At 43.0% G+C, this 22,565-nt stretch overlaps 1 protein-coding gene across 1 annotated transcript in view; it reads left to right on the forward strand.

Annotated features, from left to right (window-relative positions):
* The window catches only part of acox3 (acyl-CoA oxidase 3, pristanoyl), a 39,397-nt gene that overhangs the window by 418 nt on the left and 16,414 nt on the right, over positions 1 to 22,565 (forward strand). The window contains exons 2-10 of the mRNA XM_047386724.1: positions 1,519 to 1,673; positions 12,806 to 12,903; positions 13,048 to 13,183; positions 14,211 to 14,285; positions 14,426 to 14,515; positions 15,566 to 15,709; positions 16,781 to 16,869; positions 17,270 to 17,366; positions 19,839 to 20,021. Coding sequence (XP_047242680.1) covers positions 1,554 to 1,673; positions 12,806 to 12,903; positions 13,048 to 13,183; positions 14,211 to 14,285; positions 14,426 to 14,515; positions 15,566 to 15,709; positions 16,781 to 16,869; positions 17,270 to 17,366; positions 19,839 to 20,021 — 1,032 coding nt within the window. The 5' untranslated portion in view covers positions 1,519 to 1,553. The remainder of the gene's footprint in view (positions 1 to 1,518; positions 1,674 to 12,805; positions 12,904 to 13,047; positions 13,184 to 14,210; positions 14,286 to 14,425; positions 14,516 to 15,565; positions 15,710 to 16,780; positions 16,870 to 17,269; positions 17,367 to 19,838; positions 20,022 to 22,565) is intronic.

A 22,565-nucleotide genomic window follows, 5' to 3' on the forward strand; every position in this document is an offset into this window, starting at 1 on the left:
ACAGATTGTGGGATTTGTTATAAAAACAGATGAAAGAAAGTGATGAGAGAATATGTGAAGCAAGTTTAATGTTGCGATGTGGAGATTTGTTTTTCTGCACAGATCAAATGTGTTTTGTCAGATTGAACTCTGAACTTTGGTCCATTGTATCACATCGATTGTGTTTGGGGTAGCTGTCATGTTGCAGGGTTGCCAGATTGGTCGGATTTCCGCCCTAGCGGGCTTCTTTTGAACACATTGCACTGAAAGAAATAGCTTTGGGCTTTTGCTAAAGGGTTAAGCTTGGGTGCGTTGGTCTGAAGGCCTTTACTGTTAAGCTTTGACTTGATGTTGAAAGATGGCATCATGCCAAAGAGAAAAGAATCTGATCTGGAGCTAAAATCTGTCTGTCTGTCCCAGAGGATGACTCGAAATCTCATTGCAAGTATTGTAATACAGAAATCCGAGCAGAACTTTATGATTTAAAAGAACGTGCCACCATGTTCTTTATAATGCTTGTAACAGTTTAACACTTTTAACATGAGGTTCAAGAGGGGTTGAGATTTGGGCTGGTTCTTACTGAGTCGGACAGGTTTTACTCTGGGTTTGGGCTAGAAGCAGTTAGTCAGATCTAGCAACCTTATTCTGTTGGTGGCCCATTTTGGTCCAAGCTATACTGTCTATACTGACTGATGGTTCTCACATCTCACTCTAGAATAGTTTGGTATATAGTAGAGCATCTGCAGCAAGGTGTTCAGGGGGTATTTTTATAGAGTTAACTATGTGAAAAATCTGAATATTTTAACTTTGGGTTTTGGGAAACACTGAGTTTAGCGAAGTCTAACTTTAAGTATTCACCATGGTAACAGACTGTGAAGACAACCTGCTGGCTGACAGGTTGTCTGTGGTCTCTTTCACACTTCAGGGTGGGATCAAGGTGCCTTTTGCCACGTCTATATGTTTTGCGGAGGAATTGATGTGGCGAGAGGGGTAGAACTCAGATTGCCTCTGTAACGGCCCTGATTCGCTGAGCGAGGTAGTCATAGGCCGGTGTGCTGACTTTTATAGAAGGGCGCCGGCTTTGCATGTCAAGGAGTGATGTAGCGATGAGGTATGGTTGTGTCACCAGGCAGCAGGAGGATTTACCACCATAAACAGCACTCAGAAGAAGACTCCCTTTCAGATAGTTTAGGAACAACAGATGACTCGCAATTCACTGTTTTTAGGGAATTATTATATGTACCCAATGTAACTGAGGGAGAAAGCACAGAGGTCTAATCTGAAAATGGCTTTAGAAGCAACTTTCAGCAGTTTTTTCTGTACATAAACCTGTTGGTAAATAACCAATAAGCCATATCCTAGACTCAATTTTACTGAATTTGTATATTCATAAATAAATGTTATGTTACTTAAGGTTATATGAAGTCTAACAAGTCTAACCATGCATTATTTTAAAAAGTGTAATTCTTTGCTGTTCTATTAGCCTACTAACAGTGCTAACTCTGCTTGTCACTGTGATTTGCTCCTGTTCCTTTGTAGAAAGTACCAAGTGAAGCTCTGCATTCCTAAAGAAGATGGACCAGAAGGTAGCTGATCTCCCCCGCGGCCCTCTTGACGCTTACAGGAACAAAGCCTCCTTCAATTGGAAGGAGATGCTCCATTTCATTGATTCAGAGGAAATACTGCAGTTCAAAGTAAGATCAGATTCTCTGTTGGTAAAAGTTGTTAAAAGTGATTAAATATAATAATGGATGTGTTGAAGTACCCCTTTTAAAGAGGCCTTCTGCGCGTTCGTTTATTCACCGTAACCTGGAGGAATTCACAACACATTAGAATAAATCACACGGAGACAGCTGTATGTAATTAAAGTACCTGGACCAGGGGAAGCTCTCATGTGATCAGGACACACACCGAGACGACTTCGGAGCTTCTCACTGGGCACATTGCTTTCATTAAAACACACATAAAAATGGGCAGCGCCCTGTTTACAGTTTTTTCTCACATGTAGTCACTTACACACTTTTCCGGCTTACCATATTTAGACAGTCATTGTCCACCAGGTGCACTCGTATCTACTGATATAAGCAGGGAGTAAGTCAGTCTCTACTTTTCACACACTCCTTCAGTTCTCAGTATTTTTCTGCTTCATCACACTCAAGGCCACGTTTGTGCAATAACAATTCTGCAGGCTACAATGTCTTATACTAACACAGGTTATACATTTTATTTCCCACACTGGTTATGAACATAATAATAATGATGCACACACATAATATATCTCCACAATATCCCCCTTTTGAAGTCTCCTAAGACTTCACCACTATTTGAACAGTCATTACAACCTGTGGAGCAGAAGGAAATGTTTGTCATCATGCTTTTTGACCCTGCCTCCAATGCCACGCCATGTGCCCAGGGACTATTGCCTGTCCGGCCTTTGTAGTCCCAAGGATGCTTACAACCTTCTAAGTCTTGACAGGGAGTATTGACCCCTCTAACTGGAGGGTGTCTATCTGTGCTTTATTCCATAGTCGGTCCAAATATGCCAATATAATATTCTACCATCCTTCTGCTCCCTAGACAGTAATACATATCATACGCCCTGTAACTTACTCTTACGGGTTAATCTTCGTCCTCCTCCTCGTTAGCATCCACCGCAAGCAAAGGCATCATATGGGAAGGAGGAGGTGCGGTTTTCCCTTCAATGGTTGTAGTTATAAAGCGAACAATCAAAGATCTTATACATGGCACACAGCAACATCCACAGGTAACCATAATAGCTACAAAAACAGCAATGGATATAAACAATGACATAATCAACCCTTTCCAGTGTCCAAACATGCCCGTCATCCAGTCTTCGAACGGATTGTCTATTCCTGAGTGCTCATGCATGGTTGCTGACAATGTTTTAAGCCCTTCCAAAGCTTTGGAAACTGATCCATCAGGTGCTGTGTTATTGGGTATGAATGTGCAGCACATGTCTCCAAACATTGCACAAACACCCCCTTTTTCTGCTAGGACCATGTCCAGGGCCATCCTATTTTGTACTGTAAGGGATGTGGGGCCAGTTTGTTTAGCTAGGCCCTCCACAGCATCTCTAGTGAGGTTGGCCATTCGAAGAACATTGTAATGTATGTAATTAATGCGGTCCACATTTTTATTGGGAGTTACCGGAAAAAAGGCTGCAATAATGGGAATGTTTTCGAAGCCTGCTGAGACTTGGTCCGCCAATTTATACTCATTGGGTACGCCTCGGGTGACTCCAATTGCGTCAATGTAGGTGGGCGAGCCTTCGGTCAGGTCAAATGCGTTTGTGCTCCGCTTCATGACATGTCTACGCCATCGCCTAGTGAGAGCCGTGCTTTGTGCATGTTTCGAGGGAAGATACTTAAAGTCTTTACCTAACAGAAGGAGAGGGGCCTGCAACCTAACCATGGCACACATTCCAATAGTATTATTTTGAATCCTAGTTAATAGCCAATGTCCTCCACAATAATAGTAGAGTCCTGATCTTGCCCAGGGACCTATCACTGAGCCTGGCACTGTGATGTTACACCAATCGCGAGGAATTTGTCCTACATTTGCCTTTGGTATTGTGGAAGTGTAGTTAAAGCAAGTGTATGTGCCATTTCTTTGTTGAGGGGTGAAAGGGCCTGCTCTGGTGTTATTGGCAATGGGTGGGAACAGACTGGCCAAAGTGGTACAGTTTGTGGGAGTAGCCACTTTAGTCAGCTGTAGCATACAGCTATAACCCCACTGGTCCTCTGGATATAGAGGAGCAGGATCAGTAGTTAAATGTGGTCTTGCAGCCGCGCATGCCACACAATCTGATTTACTTTGTTCTTTGGCAGTCTGAGCTATCCATTGGAGCCAGAGGTTATCTTCAGTATATCCCGTGGCCATCTGGATAATTTCTATGGGTTTTAAGGTGTTGTAGTCTATCTTTATCCTCCCCTTGTCTGACTCTGCCTGATTGGAGTGATTTCCGAAATTTATCTTGATGATTCTGTGTGTTCCATCCTCGTCGAAGACCAAACATGAAATGGGCGTTGTGTGTTCCTAGGGGGTTGTGTGTCAAGGCTTTAAGGGTTAAAAGAAATGGCTGTTGCCCGTTTGAGGCGGTATTCGGTAAACTACAGTGTATCAGGGATATGTTTAGCACTTCAAGTTTAGATGTCGGGTCAGGGTTAAAAATATTGGTATTCCATGGTCTGCTGTAATATATAGTATTTCTCCACCCCCTACCGCACAAAGGGGTGGGTGTGTCTGCACTTGTGGACTCACAGTGTGTGGAGAGTTCAACATTAGTGCATAGGTAATAGTGGAGCCTCGTCTACCATGTGCTGCCTGAGATTTGGTAAGAGCTACAATTGATAACGTCGCAGAGATCAGATTGGAAAGTCGTGGTCGCACCGAGAGTGTAATTTAATTCTATTCCCCCAAACGCTTGGAGGCATTTATCTGGACCCTGGGGTTTGGATTGTCTTTTATTGATCCCGGGATGACTGGAGCATGTCTGGAAAGGAAGTTCACACAACAATCCTAGAATCAATGTAACAGTGAAAAATGATAAAACACCTATACCTCCCGTGACCCAACCCTTAAGGGGCCTGGGTCCTAACTTTTGATCTCCCATTCTTTTCAAAGGTACCTGTAAAGGACGATAAGGATTAACAATATGGTGAAACACAAAAGACCTCTTTTTTTTTTTGAAGTTCCGAGTGTTCAGTTCAGTTCTCAGTGGGAGAGCAGCTACGACCACCAGTGAAAGAGAGGAAAGCTCAATCACATCCGCCTCTTCTGTGTGATGTCCTGGTCTTCACTCACAGGTGTAGACTGACCTGGAGCTAAGTGGTATCACCAGGGGATTATTCTGCCCCTATTGGTGGGACCACTGATCTGACGGTGCACCTAAGGTGTAGACTAACCTTTAGGTGTAAATGAACACTTTCTCACCCTAGGGGATTATTCTGCCCCTTGAATTGGGTGAGAAAGGTCTTCTGGTGTGCTGGTGTTGTCCCTCAGGTCCTGCTGGACCTCTGGCAGCGATCTCTGTGGTGCCTCTGCTGCTGCACACTGGCTCCAATGATACCACGTGTCTCTTTTGCCCTTGACCCTCACCGCATGTGAGGTTCTCTCTGTGACCTGGAATGGACCCGTCCACCTGGGCTCTGACCACTTCCGTTTGATGACTTTCAGAAGGATCCACTCCGCGTCTGAGGTGGTGGCTTGAACATCGGATGGTTAGGCGGCCACCTGTTTTGAGAATGCTGCAACCAAGCTGTGGAGAGATCTATAGTAATCACGGTGAGACATAGATTGTTCACATTCAGTTATAAATGGCAACCTGGTTTTTGGGCCTGGAAAAGGTCTTCCAGTCTGTAGTTCATGGGGTGTCAACCCATGTCTTTGGCTGACTGAGCTCCTTACTGATATCAAGGCTAAAGGTAATGCTGTGACCCAATTCATTTTAGTTTGTGCACAGATCTTAGCCAATTTGGTTTTCATTGTCTGGTTCATCCTTTCCACCTTCTCTTGAGATTGGGGGTGGTACACTGTTCCAAAGGAATGTCTCAGTCCCAGGAACTTTTCAACCTCTCTAAGTTCTTCATTTTTGAAGTGTGTGCCGTTATCTGACCTGATTTTTGCAGGAAAACCGTGCCTGGGAATGTAGTGATTAATCAGACACTTCACCACTGTTTTGCTGTCTTCCTTTTTTGCTGGCCAGGCCTCTGGCCAACCGGTGAATGCATCCACACACACCAAAAGATATCTGAACCCATTCACTCTCTCAGTCATGTCTGTGTAGTCTATGATGATTTCCTTACCTGCTACCGGGTCCACAGGGAACTTACCTGGTGCAGGCTTCAGAGTGGGACTCACATTGAATTGTTGGCAGGTGCTACACGAGCTTATCCAATGACCTACCGTCTGTTTCCGGTATGGATGCCACCAGTGCTCAAGACTCTTCATCATTTGTGCAGTTCCTGCATGTCCCGGTCCATGTGCTTCTTCCAGCGCTGCTGTGGTCAACCCTGGGGGTAGGATGGGACGTCCGTCTGGACTTCTCCATAGTTCATCCTGGTCTTTTCTTCCCCCTCTTGCCTTCCAGACTGATTTCTCTTCCGGTGAGGCCCCCTTTTGCAGTCTACTCACCTCCTCCAGAGTCGGTTCTGGTGTCCATTCAACTTCAGAGTTCATCAAGATGTGTATGGGCAGATATCCAGCTTTGGTTTTGGCTGCTTGGTCTGCAGCTTGATTTCCTTGAGCCACCCTAGTATAGCTGTTATCATGTCCTTTGCATTTTATGACCGCTACTTCTTGGGGAAGTAGTAGGGCCTCAGCTAATCTTCTCATTTCTTGCTCATGTTTAATGGGTTTTTGTCCTGCTGTTCTAAACCCTGTTCTCATCCATTGCTTTAGTTCCACGTGCACTGCTCCCGTGGCATAAGCTGAGTCTGTGTAGATGTTCACTTTTTGTCCTTCCCCTAGTTCTAGGGCTGCTATTACTGCTAGCACCTCTGCTCTCTGTGCTGATTGGGTGTCTGTCAGCCCTTCTGCCTTAAGAGTCACAAAGTTTGTTCCTGTGTCTTCCACCACCGCATAGGCTGCTTTCAGACCCTCTGTGTCATGTCTGAAACAGCAGCCATCTGTGTACAGGTTTCTTGCTTCTGTCAGTAGTTCCCCTTGTAGGTCTGGTCTGATTTTCTCACTTACCTCAACTTTTTCGGAACATACGTGGGGCTTTCCTTCTGTCATTCTGTCTGCCATGTTGATCCCTTCATGGCTGTAGATGATATTTGGCGCCTCCAGCACCTTACTCAATCTCTGTTGTCTCAATGGTGAGAGTGTGAAAGTTTTGGAATTGACAAATGCCACTACCCCATGTGATGTTAAAATGTGTAGTGGATGTCCCATCACCACATGGGCTGTTTTTTGAATTATTTTTGCCAACCCTGCTGCATGTCTGGTACATTCATGGTGTCTTTGTTCCATGTTGTCAAGTATCACGTTAATATACATTAGCACTGTTCTTACTCCCCCTTTTTTCTGGAACAGCACTCCGTTCGCGGTATGTGCTGTTACAGAAACATCCAAGTGAAAGGGCAATGTGTAGTCTGGATGTGCCAAGTGAGCAGCTTGGGAAAGGCTGGTTTTAAGAGCAATAAATGCTTCCTCTGCTTCTGTTGTCCATTCTAGAGGCACCGTCAAATGGCGCATGCCCTGTGTCTTCACTAAGTCGCGGAGTGGGGCAGTTAGGTCAGTGTATCCTGGAATAAATGACCTGCTGTATCCAGTGAGTCCCAAGAAGGAAAGCATGTCCTTCACCCGCACCGGTTTTGGATGAGAAAGGACAGCAGATTCATGTGAAGGGGACATTCCTGTCCCGGGCTGAGAGATTACCCTGCCCAATAAATCCACGTGTTTCCGGCAAATTTGTAGTTTGGCTTTGCTGACCTTGTACCCAGCTTTTGCTAGGTGTGAGAGTACCACAGCCTTGGCCTCCAAGCATTCAGAAACAGTTGGTGTCACCAAAAGAATGTCATCCACATATTGAATCAATGTGGTGTTCGGTGGGAGGGGACAGTCTTGGAGGGATTCCTTAAGGACCTGATTAAATATTCCTGGTGACAGAGCAAAACCCTGTGGCAAACGAGTGTAGCAGTACCTGTTTGACTTATATATGAATGCAAAAATATCTCTGCACTCCTTAGCTAGAGGCAGGCAGAAGAAAGCATTGGCAAGGTCGATGCAGGTGAACCATGCATGTTCGGGGTTTAGATTGGTAAGAGCAACATAAGGATTGGGCACTGGAACTGTAGGAGTGGAAAGTGCTGCATTTACAGCTCTCAAGTCGTGGGCCATTCTCCATTTCCCAGTGCCCTTCTTTTCTACTGGTAAGATGGGTGTGTTCCAAGAAGAGCCGTCAGCTGGTTCCAGCACCCCAGCGTTCTACAGCCCTTCTATGGTGTCAGAAATTCCACTTTCGGCTGCTGGTTTGTGAGGGTACTGGGATTTCCAAATGGGTCGGTCAGTGTTAAGCTGGAAAGTGATGGGAGAGCACTGAATGAGTCCCACGTCCGTGGGGCCTTCTGCCCAAAGTGAAGATGGCATGCTCTGAACTACAGCTGCAGCCATTGGATGATCTGTTTTTTCTCTGCCATGATGTCTTTCAAGTTGCACATGTTCCAAGGTGCCAACGTCTGTGGACATGTTAGTAATGCGGTAGGTGTTACATGAGGGAATAAGATAGATTGGGTGTGGATGAAGAATGCCAGTCAGTGAGAGCTAGGGAGCGTTTTAACACTCCTCCCAGCTCGCGGGCTTCGTGAGCAGGGTGGAGCACCAGTGAAACATGGGGTACACCATCAGACCACATTTTAAACCAGTTCTCCTGTTCTGTAGACAGCTGCACGGAGGCTACGACACCTTCAGGGGCTACATAAATGTCTGATGTGGCGATCTCCCTGGAAGTCCCCTCCAGCTCCTCAGCAAAGCTTTCCTGATAACACTCACAGTTATTCCTGTCATAGAAGAGGGTGACATGTGGCGGGTCAGGGGGAGGGACGTAGGGCACCAGGCTCGAGATCCAGGATTTCCACCGAAGGAAGGACGAGAGGATGCCTCCGCCCGCTGTGGTTTCTGGATGCAGGAGGACCCAATATATGTCAGCCATAGGGTCAGCCAGGGGTTGTATGAGATACTGTCCATGAGAGAGGCGGGAATTGTTGCCACAGGCTAATTGAGTTCCATTGGGCAAATGCACAGACAGTCCATCAGGTCCACATAAAATGGTGGCTCCCATTTTAGTCAACATGTCTCTGCCCAATAAGTTGACAGGGGTGTCCGCTGATACCAAATAGCTGTGGTTCAAAGTCTGTCCCCCTATCTCGGTTTTTAGGGGTTTGGTGTAAGGTAGGAACTGTTTAGCCCCAGAAATCCCCATGACAGTGGTAGTCCTTGTGGAGAGGGTGGTAGGAGGGACTCGTTGAATAGTTGAACATGTGGCCCCAGTGTCCACCAAAAAAGGAAGAGTTTGTCCATACACTGTCACGGACAATAAGGAGTCCTCTGTCCGGGGGGTTCTGTGGGGGCCCTCAGTAGTGGTCTGGCCCAAAGCTGGGTTCATCCCAGGCTGGCAGCTGAAGTCAAGGTTGCTGCTGTTGACCTCCACGTGGTGGACCACCCCGTCCTCGATACGGACGTCGCCCTGGGCCTCCTCTGGGTCCATACCCACGCCCATATGCCTCAAGGTTGTACGGACATTCTCGGCTCCAATGACCCTGCTCCTCACAGTAGTAGCAAACATCAGCAGCCCCCATCGCCTCGGTGGTCCTCCACGGAATCCACGGCCCCTTGGCCCGCCTCTGTCCCTGAACGGCCTGGTTGGGCATGATAAGGACCAGAGGTTGCAGACCTCGGTGCAATCGTGTCCTGATGGTCAGGAAAGGGAGGAGTCTGGGGGACCTGAGACACCCCACCTTCATACATTATTTTGGGAGTTTTGTTGTCTTTCTTCTTTTCTCCTGCTTTCTGCTTTGCTTCGGCTAACTGCATTTTTAGCAATTGGGTCTGCAGGGTCTTAAGTTCCTCCTCATCTTTCTTATGGTCCTCTCTTATTTTGGACAGGTGGTGAATCAGATGGCGATCCCAAGTTCCAGTGTCCGCTCCAAGCATGTCAGGATTGTCGTCCATACTGGCCTTCACCTGTTGGGGCAGTCCCTTAAGGACAGCATCTCTGAACCAGTCTCGTTGTGCCCCCTCATTAGCTGGGTTAGTTCCTGTCTGAGTTTGCCACATGGATTTGCACTGGTCCAGTTATTCCCTGGGGTTAATTTTAGGGTCCCATTCAAACTTAGGAATGGTGTGTCCCCTGGTTACAGGGTATGCTGTTCTCAATGCATCACCTAGCCAGTGGACATGCTGGGTGAAGAGGTCAGAATCCGGGGCTCCTGAGGTGTAAGCAGCAGTCTCAATCTCTCTACATGTGTGGTGTGGCATGCACTGTCCTGCCACTGCTCTATAATCTCCCAGTGCTAGTGTGGTGCCTGCCGTCAGGGTGTCTAAAGTCTGGAGCCACACTGCTGCTCCTTCAGTTATGGGGGGCAACTTGTCACAGAGAGCCGTAATGTCGCCCAGAGAGAAAGGTTTATACCTACAGGGGGCTCCAGAGCCTTGTTGCTGTAAAAGGGGATAATTGGTTTTTGGGGCATAACTAAAGCCTTCTGGTTTAGCTGCAGCTTTGCGGGGTAAATGTTCCCTTAACTGTCCAACTGTCTGACTGTGTATTGGGGGTCCGTCCTCAGGATGGTTGTGCTGCGGATCTGCTCTGTCTTCTCCATCTTCCTGTGGTATGCTGTGCCTGCACCAGTGCACCAGTGAGTTAGCTGTACTTGGAGGAGAGTGCATACGGGGGAGGTGTGTCTGCGCCCATCCCCTGAGCTGATTTTGACCCCTCCTTCTTGTCTCCTTTTCCAGGTTTTTTCCGCTGCATTGTGTGAATTCTTCCTTGGTAAATCAAAAGTATATCTCCCCAGAAGCGCTCTTCTTTTTCCAATTTATCTACGTTTATCCGGTACTTACCTTTGGACCAAACAGTAGCTTCATTCAACTTACTTTGTGCTTGCTGTCTGTTTGTCTTCGCTGTGTTCAGTTTCTTTCTAAACCAATCACCTAAATTTTACTTGTCCGTCAAATTAATTCCATCCGCCTTCATTGTTTGTCTTACCTTTTTTTCGATCTTATTTTTAATCTTATCAGCTTCCTCCTTACCTGGCGTTTGGAGAACCAGTGCTTGCATGTTAGTTACTTGTGTGTTTAAGTCTAACCATCCTGGTTTTTCAAAAAATTCCTCTTACATGTTGTTTAAAATCCTGTGAAATAAATGTTCAATTAACGCTTCACAATATGCATATAAAATCCGCTTATCACTGTCTTGTCCTTGTCAACACGCCAGGTTACCGGACAATACAGTGCATTTCATAAACAGCCATGGCAAGCCCGCTCTGTGCGGGCGTCACCCAGATACACACACACATACAATCAGTAAGTCAGCGCTTGTCACAGTCATTCCCGTTTAATATCAGCAAAAACACTTAACATTCACATTTCTTGTATAATCCGCACCACAGATATTTATATGTAGTACTTTGTTTTTTATTTTATCCCAAATAATCATCCAGCGTCAGTCGCACACACACATTCCAGCTCGTACAGCCTCAATTCAGCACAACTGTCTGTGACAGACACAGGAAATATGCACAAATATGCAGAAACAATCCACTACAATCCACTTCACCCTATATTCAATAAATGCATTTCATTTTCCCTCAAATAATCAAAAATCCAACCGCATTTTTAATTCAGAACGAGTGTCCAATGATTTAACTTCGACTGCACTCCCAGTCGCTTGTGTAATTCCTCCGTGTGACCACTAGATGGGACTCTTAACCCTTCATAGATTTGAATGAAGCAGTCACCTGTTTAAAAATCCAGATGAAGTTCTCACAGGACTTTAACCTGTCAATACTTTGTGTTTTGCCAAAAACACAGGACTTAAACCCAGCTTTATCTTAGTGATTCGTCAATCAATACGTTGGGACGCCACACCCAGCAATATCACCTTTTTTAAGGACTTTAACCTTTTTCATCTTTTCGTATCTGACTCCATTTTAACACGTCCAGTTAACACACACTCTTTTACAGTTTTGCAGAGTAAAATGACATTCAGAATCAACTGACACCCTGGTTAATTTAGCCTATATATAAATTCAATCGGCAGAATTTAATACAATAGGCTCTGCCTACCTGGTTTTTCGTGGGCGCCCGGTGTCAGAAGTTTCCGTCTGTCACACTCTCTTGTTGTCCACGTCGGGGTCACCAAATTGTTGAAGTTCCTCTTTAAAGAGGCCTTCTGCGCGTTCGTTTATTCACCGTAACTTGGAGGAATTCACAACACATTAGAATAAATCACACGGAGACAGCTGTATGTAATTAAAGTACCTGGACCAGGGGAAGCTCTCATGTGATCAGGACACACACCGAGACGACTTCGGAGCTTCTCACTGGGCACATTGCTTTTATTAAAACACACATTAAAATGGGCAGCACCCTGTTTACAGTTTTTTCTCACTGTAAACAGTGAGAAAAAACTGTTTACCATATTTAGACAGTCATTGTCCACCAGGTGCACTCGTATCTACTGATATAAGCAGGGAGTAAGTCAGTCTCTACTTTTCACACACTCCTACAGTTCTCAGTATTTTTCTGCTTCATCACACTCAAGGCCAAGTTTGTGCAATAACAATTCTGCAGGCTACACAATGTCTTATACTAACACAGGTTATACATTTTATTTCCCACACTGGTTATGAACATAATAATAATGATGCACACACATAATATATCTCCACAGATGCCATTTTTGTTTTATGAAATTTAACGGTATATTTCAGTTTAAAGTGCCTGTAGGGTACCTCAGTTATCTCTCCAGCAAGGTTAATTTTTACAATCTTCTAAATACTAAGAATTCAGAGTATAATTAATATTTTGTGGTTCGATCTGAAGTTGTATTTAGTACATTGTCTCTAACAAAAAGGTATAATTAGTTTTGATTTCATGCTTTTCACATAGGCTGAGTTAAGAGTGAGTAAAGTTTGGCTCAACAAATAATTAAATTATTAACACAAATAAATTAAAGAATGACATAAAAATGTCATGAAACACCAACAATTTAGATTTGAAGTACTAGAAAAGAACAGTGTGTTCTGTTTTATGTACGCGTTTCACAACATGCTCCATGTTTTTTCTCATCTTCTCCCTGGTACAGCAACACGTGTTCAAGACTCTGGAAAATGATCCTCTGTTTGCCCGTCAGCCTGGAGAGGACATTTCTGTTGAGAAAAAGAGAGAACTCAATTTCCTGAGGTATCAGTAACTCATTTAAATGATTTTGACCATTATAAAATAATACATGCTCCGCAATAAAACTGAGCCAGTACCTGTAAAGTTTGGTCCAGCATCTTTGACTAAAAATGGCACCTGAAGAAAAATCTAACTGAAAATATGTAGGGTGAAGCAGCTCTTTCGTTACAACTTCCTGACCAAAGAAGACATGATGGCAAATCCATGGAAGGCTGTTTTCCTGAATGACTGTCTCGGCATGTATGACTGTGCGATGGTTGCCAAGCATGGTCTCAACGAAGGGGTAAGATGATGATTTTACGCTTGAAATATAATTTGTCTGCTTTGAAATATTTACTCTTATTAAAATGTTTAGCTATTTATGCATTAATTCCCCTTAATACATTAAATCATAAACATTTTGAATTATTTTATTTTATTCCAATCTTGAATATCTCACACAGCTCTGTTCAATCCATCACATGATAATGGAAAGAGGAGAGCATTCAGAGAAGTAGCCAAGAGGCTCATGGGAAGTCTGAAGGGGCTGCAGAGAGCCACAGTTCAGATGCAAGAGTCTGTCAACAGGACAGCTATTAGTCAAGCAATCCACAAATCTGGCCTTTTAGGACATCAAATCTGAAATCTGATGTGATAAAGGTGAAGTCGTGGTTCAGAACCTAAAATCCTGATTAAATACACTGAAGTTAGTGGTCATGATGTGACAGATAAATACTTTTACAAGGAACTGAATAGTAAGGAAGAGAAAAGAGATTAAGTTCCTGACCATCTTCACATTTGAAGGCTGATATTTAAGTATATTTTCAATTACTTTAGAAAGATCATTTGAAAAGTTACATAACACCTATTTAGCTGAATTCCATTTTAATCGCCTTTAGTACAGTGGGGTGGGTTGTCGTTCTAATTTATTGCCTAAAGCTTAAATATTTAGCATATAACTTGAAAAGGTCTGAATAGCAGTTTGTGCCATAAATAAAAGATCGTTGAAAATGGTTGGTTGGTGTTTGTTAGATGCCATACGTGCCCTTTAATACTAGGGGTCAAAGTAGTTCAATAAACAAACAGGTTGACTGAAACTGGGCCGGCCCATAGATTTCCTCTAAGGTGAAAAAACCCACTTCTAATGATGTTTATCCTTGCAGGGCATTAATGAAACAGGAGTTAATGTTCCTAATTCTTGAATAGTATTACAAATAGTAGTTGTTCTATGTTTCATTACATTTTGCGAGGTTTTATCATTTCTGTAGACTCTAATATGTGTTTTTCTCTTGTCCTTGTTTAATGAGTAAGTCTTGAACATTTTGTTTCAGATGTTTGGAGGAACCATTGTCAGTTCAGGATCAAGTAGACATGGCAAATATGTTACCGACACTGAAGACATGGCGGTAAGTGACAACTTCAAAATGCAAACTAGCCTATTATTTTTACATATTTTTCTTCACGCTGTCCTATAATGTGTGCTTCATTGCATGCAGAGTGGCAGCTATTTCGGAATAGTGATTTGTTGGTGCTCGTCTCTTCTCAGATATTTGGGTGCTTTGCGCTTACGGAGCTGAGCCACGGTAGCAACACACGAGCCATGAGGACCACAGCCACATATGACCCTTCCTCTCAGGTAAGCTTACTCAACCACAGCACTTTTTTCAATGTGTGAGGTTTCTTTTCGTTGCAGACGACATTGACTGTATAACATTTCGAAATTGTCGTTACCAAGCATTCTTTGTTGTTTTTCCAAACAAGTAGAGGGAATATGCAGCTCCGTAGAGAAAAAGCTATGGAATAGAATCCTTTATCCTGTATTTGTTACTGCTAATGAAATGAAAACATATATTTGGGGTTAAAAATACACATGCTCATTATTTCAACAGCCAGTCTACTTTTTTTGGATTTTTTTTTATTCTTACTCTGGACACCTAATTAAAAGTCCTGGAATCTTTTTTTAGAAAAACACATCAGTCATTTTTCAAATAAATCATTTACTAAATAAAGACAGCAATTTGTTCTGTCTGGCTAGGATGTCTAAAAAATCCTACTCAAGAAAATCTTATTTTTGGGAGACAGTGATGGAGTTTTTGCTTCTTCTGTGACCGACACCTCCGTTCCTGAGTTTTCTATGCAGCACATTGGAGAAGGCTCCAGCTTTTTTCTTCAGTGGAGTAATGCAGCTTTAGATCGTGCAGGGTGTCAAATGGCAGCTGGTTATGTGGAAATGTTGCAGCAGGCAACCCTCCTAGACGCAGGGTCCTCATCTGTGCAGTGATGACAGTGATGAGTCTTTCAACAGGGCAACGCTGCAGTTCCCAGCGCCTGACAAACCACTTATTAAAGGAGAATAACGATCCTCTGCATGCTCCCATGATCGAACGTTGGGCAAAAATGTTTGGAAATGGTTCACAGGGGAGATTAACTGCCTGTTTTAAGTTGAAATGTTTGTTTTTTTCCTGCCTGGGCTTAATGGAAATCCTACAAGATGAGGGCAAGTGTGGAACTGCTGGTGGAATGCTGGAAAATAATAGTTAAACACTGTATACCTTCTAGCAGAATGGATCACTATGTCATAAAGCAATAGTTCTTGTGGAGATCTGTTGCAAAAATGTCATAAATACAAGGCAACTTCCACTGAATAGTTTGTGTTTAGCCCTTTTTATTTAACCCTGTGCTGTAGGAGTTTGTCATCAATTCTCCAGACTTTGAGGCTGCAAAGTTCTGGGTTGGAAACATGGGAAAGACCGCCACCCACGCTGTAGTATTTGCCCAGCTCTACACAGCTGACCAGGTTTGCCATGGTCTGCACTCTTTCATTGTTCCGGTAAGACTCTGATCATGTAACAAAGTGTTTGTAATCAAAGATGAAAGGCAATAAGTTGTTAAACGTGAGAACACATGGCTACATCTCTAAAAATGGTGTTTTCTAATGCATTGACATATATAGGAGGTTACAGCTAAAACTACCAGGTAAAGGCTGAGTCTTTGTTAGATTTCATTGTTCAGCAGTGAAGAAAATGACTTTCTCTCCTTGACTGCCCTTTGGAGGAATGAAGCACGTGAAAATGTTTTGTAAAAATGCAAGAATGGTCTGCATGGGCTGCAATATCTGGAAGACTTTATGGTTTAATCAGATCAAGAACTAGAAAATTCCTCAGCCAATAAGTCTGCTTAATGTCCGCTGGCATTCATTTAGGGATCAGAAACCTTTATTTTCTGTATTTGTCACTGAATGTCTTAGCAGTGTCAATCAAGCTTGTGTACACACTACTCATAGCCCTCCCCCGCACAGCACATGCGGTCATTCAAGATTGCCGGGGTGCTGCAGCTGTGCTAATAATGATCAAGTTTGTAGTCAAAGTATGGGGAGGCTATGTAAAGCATATCGTTGATGTTTGGTCCCTACCAGTGAATGTGTTATAGCTGTTTATCCGCCGTTATCGATGGCCCTGCTCAGTAGCCTGTTCGTTCAGGGTCCGCTGTGGAGAGAGACTGTAGCACAGCAGAGAGCAAGGGGGGAACCTGTAAGGTGTGCTTGTTCAAACTTTCAGTCCACAGTTTTCTCAGAACTCCCTACTGCAGCTTTAAAGTAAATGCATTTGTGTTAAATTTAGGTACACTAGGAATCAACTAAAATCTAGTGAAGATCCACTTACTTGGATTGATTTAGACTTGATCTTAGTTTGCTTGTATTTAAACCAACCTCATAGGATGTTTGAAACAAAAAACACAAACTATATTCCATTGAAGGCTTTGTTATCAGGGGCTCTCTTATTAGCATAGGGTATGCATGTTTAGTATTGCATTGTTTTCATGCTTTAAAAATTCTAATCTTTCTGGAAAGATGAGATAATCTGATTATAGTAATGACTAATTTAAAACCCATGTTCTGCAGATAAGAGACCCCAAAACCCTTCTGACTTTACCCGGTGTACTAGTTGGAGACATGGGGAGAAAACTAGGCCAGAATGGACTGGATAATGGGTAGGTAGCTGAAGTTATGGACATCAATATTCTTTGCAAATCATTGATCTATGCATAGGTTTGTCAGGACTAATTGTTTTTACAAAATTATTTTTAAAACCAACATCTTACTTCAGATTAGAATAAATTAGCTCTAGACTTTTAGAAAGGTTGGTGGATCAGGTTTTTTTGACTGTGTACAAACTGAACCTCATGTTTAATGCTGACAAATGTCCAGATGTTAGATATATGGGTGTATAATATAATAATATAATATTACTCAGAATCTTATCAATTAAAGTACTGTGACAAAGTAAAAAACATGAAAGCATTACAAACCTTTTTATTCAATTTATGATCCATTGCTTTGTTTCTAATAAAAGAGACCAATGTGTTACTCTTTCTGTCTTTTTGACAATAGGTTTGCAATGTTTCACAATGTCAGAATTCCAAGGGAAAACCTACTCAACCGGACAGGGGATGTGACCCCTGATGGACACTATGTGACATCATTTAAGGTATTTATTTGTATACCTGTTGAATTGCTTTTTAACACAAAGAGGGAATTAGTCAATCATTTGGCAACAACTCAGTGCATTTAGTCATTATCTAGATACGATGATACGATGTTTCATTTATTGTCATACCAGCTCACAGTTACATGTTTATGGTACGAAATTTGATCCTGGTTTAAGAAGCCCAATAAACAAAATCTAAGGATAACAATAAAAAGCTAAATATAACAATAGAGTAAAAATATATAAGGAGCGAAGAGCAAAAAAATATACAAAGTCAAATAGTGAATTGAAGAACAGGAAACTGAGGCTACTATTCACAAAGACTCATCAAACTTGCACAATAACAGATTAGAAACACGTTGCCTGGTCCATTAGGTCTAAATTTCAGCTGTATTATTCAGATGATAGGGTCAGAATTTGATGTAAACAACATCAAAAGATTGGGTCCATTCTGTCATGTATTAATAGATCAGGGTTGGTGTGCTGGTGTAATTAGGGATGAATTTGGTACTTTTATAGGTATTGTTGAGAATTAAAATCATGTACTTTCATGTTATTAGTTTAGTTTGCATGTGAGAACATTAAACTGAGATTTAACATGAGTGAGCCTTGAGGAGAGATGACAGATCACAGCAGGGGTCAGAATGGCACATGGGTGAAACAGAGGTTAGAAAGTTTTCAACAGCTGCAAGCAGTAAAAAGCTGGCTGTAGGGACCATAAAGCAATAAAGGTCAACTTTTGGCCATGGTATAGATGCCACAAGGGAGCTTGGCTGATTTACAGGTCCTTCTCAAAAAATTAGCATATTGTGATAAAGTTCATTATTTTCCATAATGTCATGATGAAAATTTAACATTCATATATTTTAGATTCATTGCACACTAACTGAAATATTTCAGGTCTTTTATTGTCTTAATACGGATGATTTTGGCATACAGCTCATGAAAACCCAAAATTCCTATCTCACAAAATTAGCATATCATTAAAAGGGTCTCTAAACGAGCTATGAACCTAATCATCTGAATCAACGAGTTAAAATGCTTGAACATGCTCCTGAACAAAGTCTAATATCTGGGAAACCGTACATGGTATTTGAAAAATGTTTTAACTGTTGGTGAAAGCCATCCCTCGTTCCCAATCATGGAGATTTTCATAGCTCTATGTCATTCACAGTATAAAATAGGAGGATGGAAAGAAATGGTGTCACTCATGGATTACTGGTCAAACTGTCATTGAAAATACATGGAAAAGGCCTACAGAAATCTACTGACTCTTGGCGATCGAGGGGGTTTTGACAAAAAACTGTGAGACCTAGAACAATTTTGAAGTTATTGTGTGAAAGCAGAGGCCCGGCCCTACAAACTGACCAAAAATGGTGACTTTAGAGTGAAATTTGTGGCCGTGAGTGCCAGTTAAAAATAATTTTTCCTGAAAAAATCCCCTCTTTCTACACTCTAGTAACTGCCATCTCCACTGTTAGTGTGATTTTCTCGCAAACTTTGTGTCGCTTGGAGTCTAATTTTAGAGAAACCGTAGCAGTTATCAACAAACCGTTTTCATTTCTGAAGAGCCGGCGGATTTTTCAACAAACTGAAAGTCAAACTGTGTTTCTAGGTGAAAGTATGGCGATACAGCAGAGCCTCAAAAACAATGAATTTTGAGGATTCCTTCCGCCCCTGACTCCATTCATTCCTATGCATTGCTATGGCAGGCCCCAATAAATAAAATTATTAATTTTCAGTCAGACTAACAAATCAGCGACAGTGATTGGTTTAACTATCAGCAACTCTTAATAATTACAGTTAACAATTAATTATTAACAGAGTTAAAAATAAAGTTAGAATATACAATGTTTTGTTAAATATTTCAGTCAATAAGTCTAACTAGGCTAGTTACACTTAACTAAAACTACTAATATTTAAAAAGAATGATTTAAAAATTGATAACCTTTTGGACAAATGATTCTTAATGTTTCAAACAGCCACCATCCTTTTAGTCATTTTATGCCACTGGAAACTAAACTGCTTCAAAATGAGTGTGTGTCCTCTTCCATCACTTAGACAATTCACCTTGAGGAAATGAGCTTGTTGACTCTGTATGCTATCACGGGTATACATTTTGTGTCATGTACAATATTCATATTTTTCACTTCAAAGCATAAGGCAGTATGTCCCCCAAGAGGACATTAAAGTGTATCACATCATATCATACTTTGTTGTAAATCTCAAACTCGGACTGTGTGTACCTGAGCACCCAGTCATCTGTATTTCTGTATGATTTTAAAACGCCTTTTTCATTTTTCAGCAATTTGAATTGTTTTTCTTTTGGACAGCAGATTAGCCGTATATTGCTGAACTTCACAGAGTGAATGAACTCATTTATATGTAGCTCTAGACATCTGGGTTATACAACTTTGTTGTTAAATAACCCATTTCTTTTACCTTTTTTGACTTACTCTTTCCTTCCTGTAGGACCCTATTAAGCGTTTTGGAGCATCTTTGGGGGCCCTTTCAGGAGGTCGGATTTACATCACTAGAATGGCCCTTATCAACTTGAAGCTTGCTATTACTGTGGCTATTCGGTTCTCAGCCACAAGAAAACAGTTTGGACCAAATGACACAGAAGAGATTCCAGTTCTGGAATACCAGTTACAGGTGATAACTTAGTGGTGTTTATAGAGTGACGGAGAGACAAAATAACTCAGTGATTTTTTTTTTTTTCTCTTTTAAACACGTTGGGTCATAAATCCTCAAGCAGTGTGTTATCATTTAGAAACAGTAAAGATTGAATTGAATTTAGTTAAAGACCAGAGCCTGTTTTTCTCAGACTTCTTTGAAACACTCTTAAGAATAAACCTAATCGTAAAAAAAATCTCAAAGCCGTGCTTAAGTGTGTTATCATACGTCAGAGTCTCACATTAAGCGAAATGTCGGACCAAATCTGAAGCATCAGTGTCAGAGCTGATTTACAACATGTTGCCGTGCCTCAAAGCTGATCCTGGATGACGTATTTAGAAAACCCCCGGCAAGGACCAATCACTCAATCAGATTTCTTACTTATTTTCACAACTTTATCTTGTATTTCTCTCAGGATATTCTTAAGACAAGGTCACGGTTAACACAATAACATTTTATTTGTTTTTTGTATGAAGAATGTTTAAAATAATCCAATTTATTCATGTAGTAAATTAAAGACAGTTTCCTATTTGTTTCAACCATTTCTTGGTGATAAATGTAAAACAGGTGGAGGTTAACTGAGTGGTGCTCTGAATCTGATAATGTCATCACTGCAGCCATGTTTCTAAGAGGAAACCCACCTGTAGAAAGAAGGAAACACTGATGCTCATTGGGTTAGTTGAGGAAATTAAACATTACAAAAGGAAAGTTCAGTCCCACCTTAACTAGGGTGGACAGGAAAAAAAGTATGGGAGGACATGTGAAGTCTTTTGACTGTGTCTCTCATGTAGCCTGCATTAATAAAGATAGGAAATTGATCTCAAATGCAAGGTTTTCTTTTTTCATCAATTTATTATCATGTAAACACGATGAGGATAATTGGCATTTTCAAATAATTTTATCCTTCCTGGAAGGTTTGCACTGTCTCCTCAGTGGTATGCATGCCCCTAGTGGCAACTCCTAGTCAGTTGGCAGACCTTTGAACTGTCTTAAACAGTGTTGGGAAAGTTACTTTAAAAAAAGTAACTATTTATAGTTACTAGTTCTCCCAAAAAGTAACTGACTTAGTAACTGTTACTGCACCACCGAAGAAACTATTCAGTTACTTCTTAGAATCTAAAATGATGTTCTATTTCGTATAGGCTTCGCCCTTTAAAGCTATCGCTAGTGGGTTTATCCCTTCGCACGCAGCGCAGCACTGAAAACTTTAGTCCACGCCCACCTGCTGTGTGGGCCCCACCGCGGTCCGTATAAATTACGGTGAGACCGGACAAATGGCTCCCATTTTTCTTCAGCGACAGCTTAAGAGCACTGATTCAAGAAGAACCATGGCTAGCGTCGGCACTATCCGCCTCTGCCCGGCTTGTAACACCAGCTACATCATGAGTTACGACCTGCATGCCATCTGCGAGGGCTGCCTCGGTCCTGATCATGCAAGCCTGGCCTTGACCCCGCAGTCCACCTGCCCTTCCTGCAGGCGTCTGCCTCTGGAAGAGAAGCAATGGCGGCTAGCCATTTTCTCCCTGCTAGAAGGGGAATTCCCCGTAGCGGACCAATGCTCCCTCAATGAGGCATTGGACATCTTTGGTGTTGGGCGGGAATCGGACGATTCCGCCCCAGAGACAGCGACTGATATCTCCACTCCCTTCCTCCGGATGGAGGATGCGGAGGCAGATACAAAATCAGTCCCGATGTCGGCGACCACCCCCTTTCCGGCGATGGGCGCACTTGTTAGCACGCTGCCGGACATCATTACTAAAGTAGCTGAGGCTAAAGGTGTCCCTGTTCCCGCGCCTTTAGCCCAGCTCCCGACTGATGACCTGGCGGGAAAATTTGCCCCAGCTCATTCAACTCGCCGAGATCCGGTTTGGCCCCGTTTTCCTGCGGTAACTGCTTACCTGTCGGGAGCAGCGGCAGAGCCGCTTCAGCTAAAGGCACCGGTCTCCACCTTCACACCCATCACGAGGGTGGAGTCCCTGACGGATCAGGGGTTTCCCCCAGTTCCTGCTCTGGAGCCCAGTCTGTCGGCAGTTTTTGGGGTTAGGTCGGCCCGGCGCGTTGGACAACGGCCTGTGCCCCCCTCCCCCAGTGATCAGATCACGACCAGACTGACTGATTGCTCCCACCAATGTGCCGCTCAGGTCGCTGCGGCGACCAACAACACCGCCTTCCTGGCCTACGCCATCTCCAAGAAGGCTCGGGAGATGGAGCTGCCTCCGGAGGATGTGAAGGAATTCTGCAATCTCGCAGACACCATCCTCAACCTCTGTGCGGCGTCGGCTGTGTGCTCCTCCCGCATCGCTGCCTGGCAGACCTTGCTACAGCGACAGATGTGGCTTCGGCTCTCCTCCTCCATCCCTGAGGATTTTAAGAGGGAGTTACTGGAGGGTCCGATCAGTCCGGAAGGGCTGTTCCTCTCAAGAGGAACTTGAGCGGGTCAAGAGACACGGGTCTCTTAATCGCTCTGGCTTCCGGTCGTCCCATACCACCGGCCGCTGGCGGGATCGCCGTGATCAGCGGCAG

The sequence above is a fragment of the Girardinichthys multiradiatus genome, chromosome 14, assembly GCF_021462225.1.
Source record: "Girardinichthys multiradiatus isolate DD_20200921_A chromosome 14, DD_fGirMul_XY1, whole genome shotgun sequence".
Lineage (NCBI taxonomy): Eukaryota > Metazoa > Chordata > Actinopteri > Cyprinodontiformes > Goodeidae > Girardinichthys > Girardinichthys multiradiatus.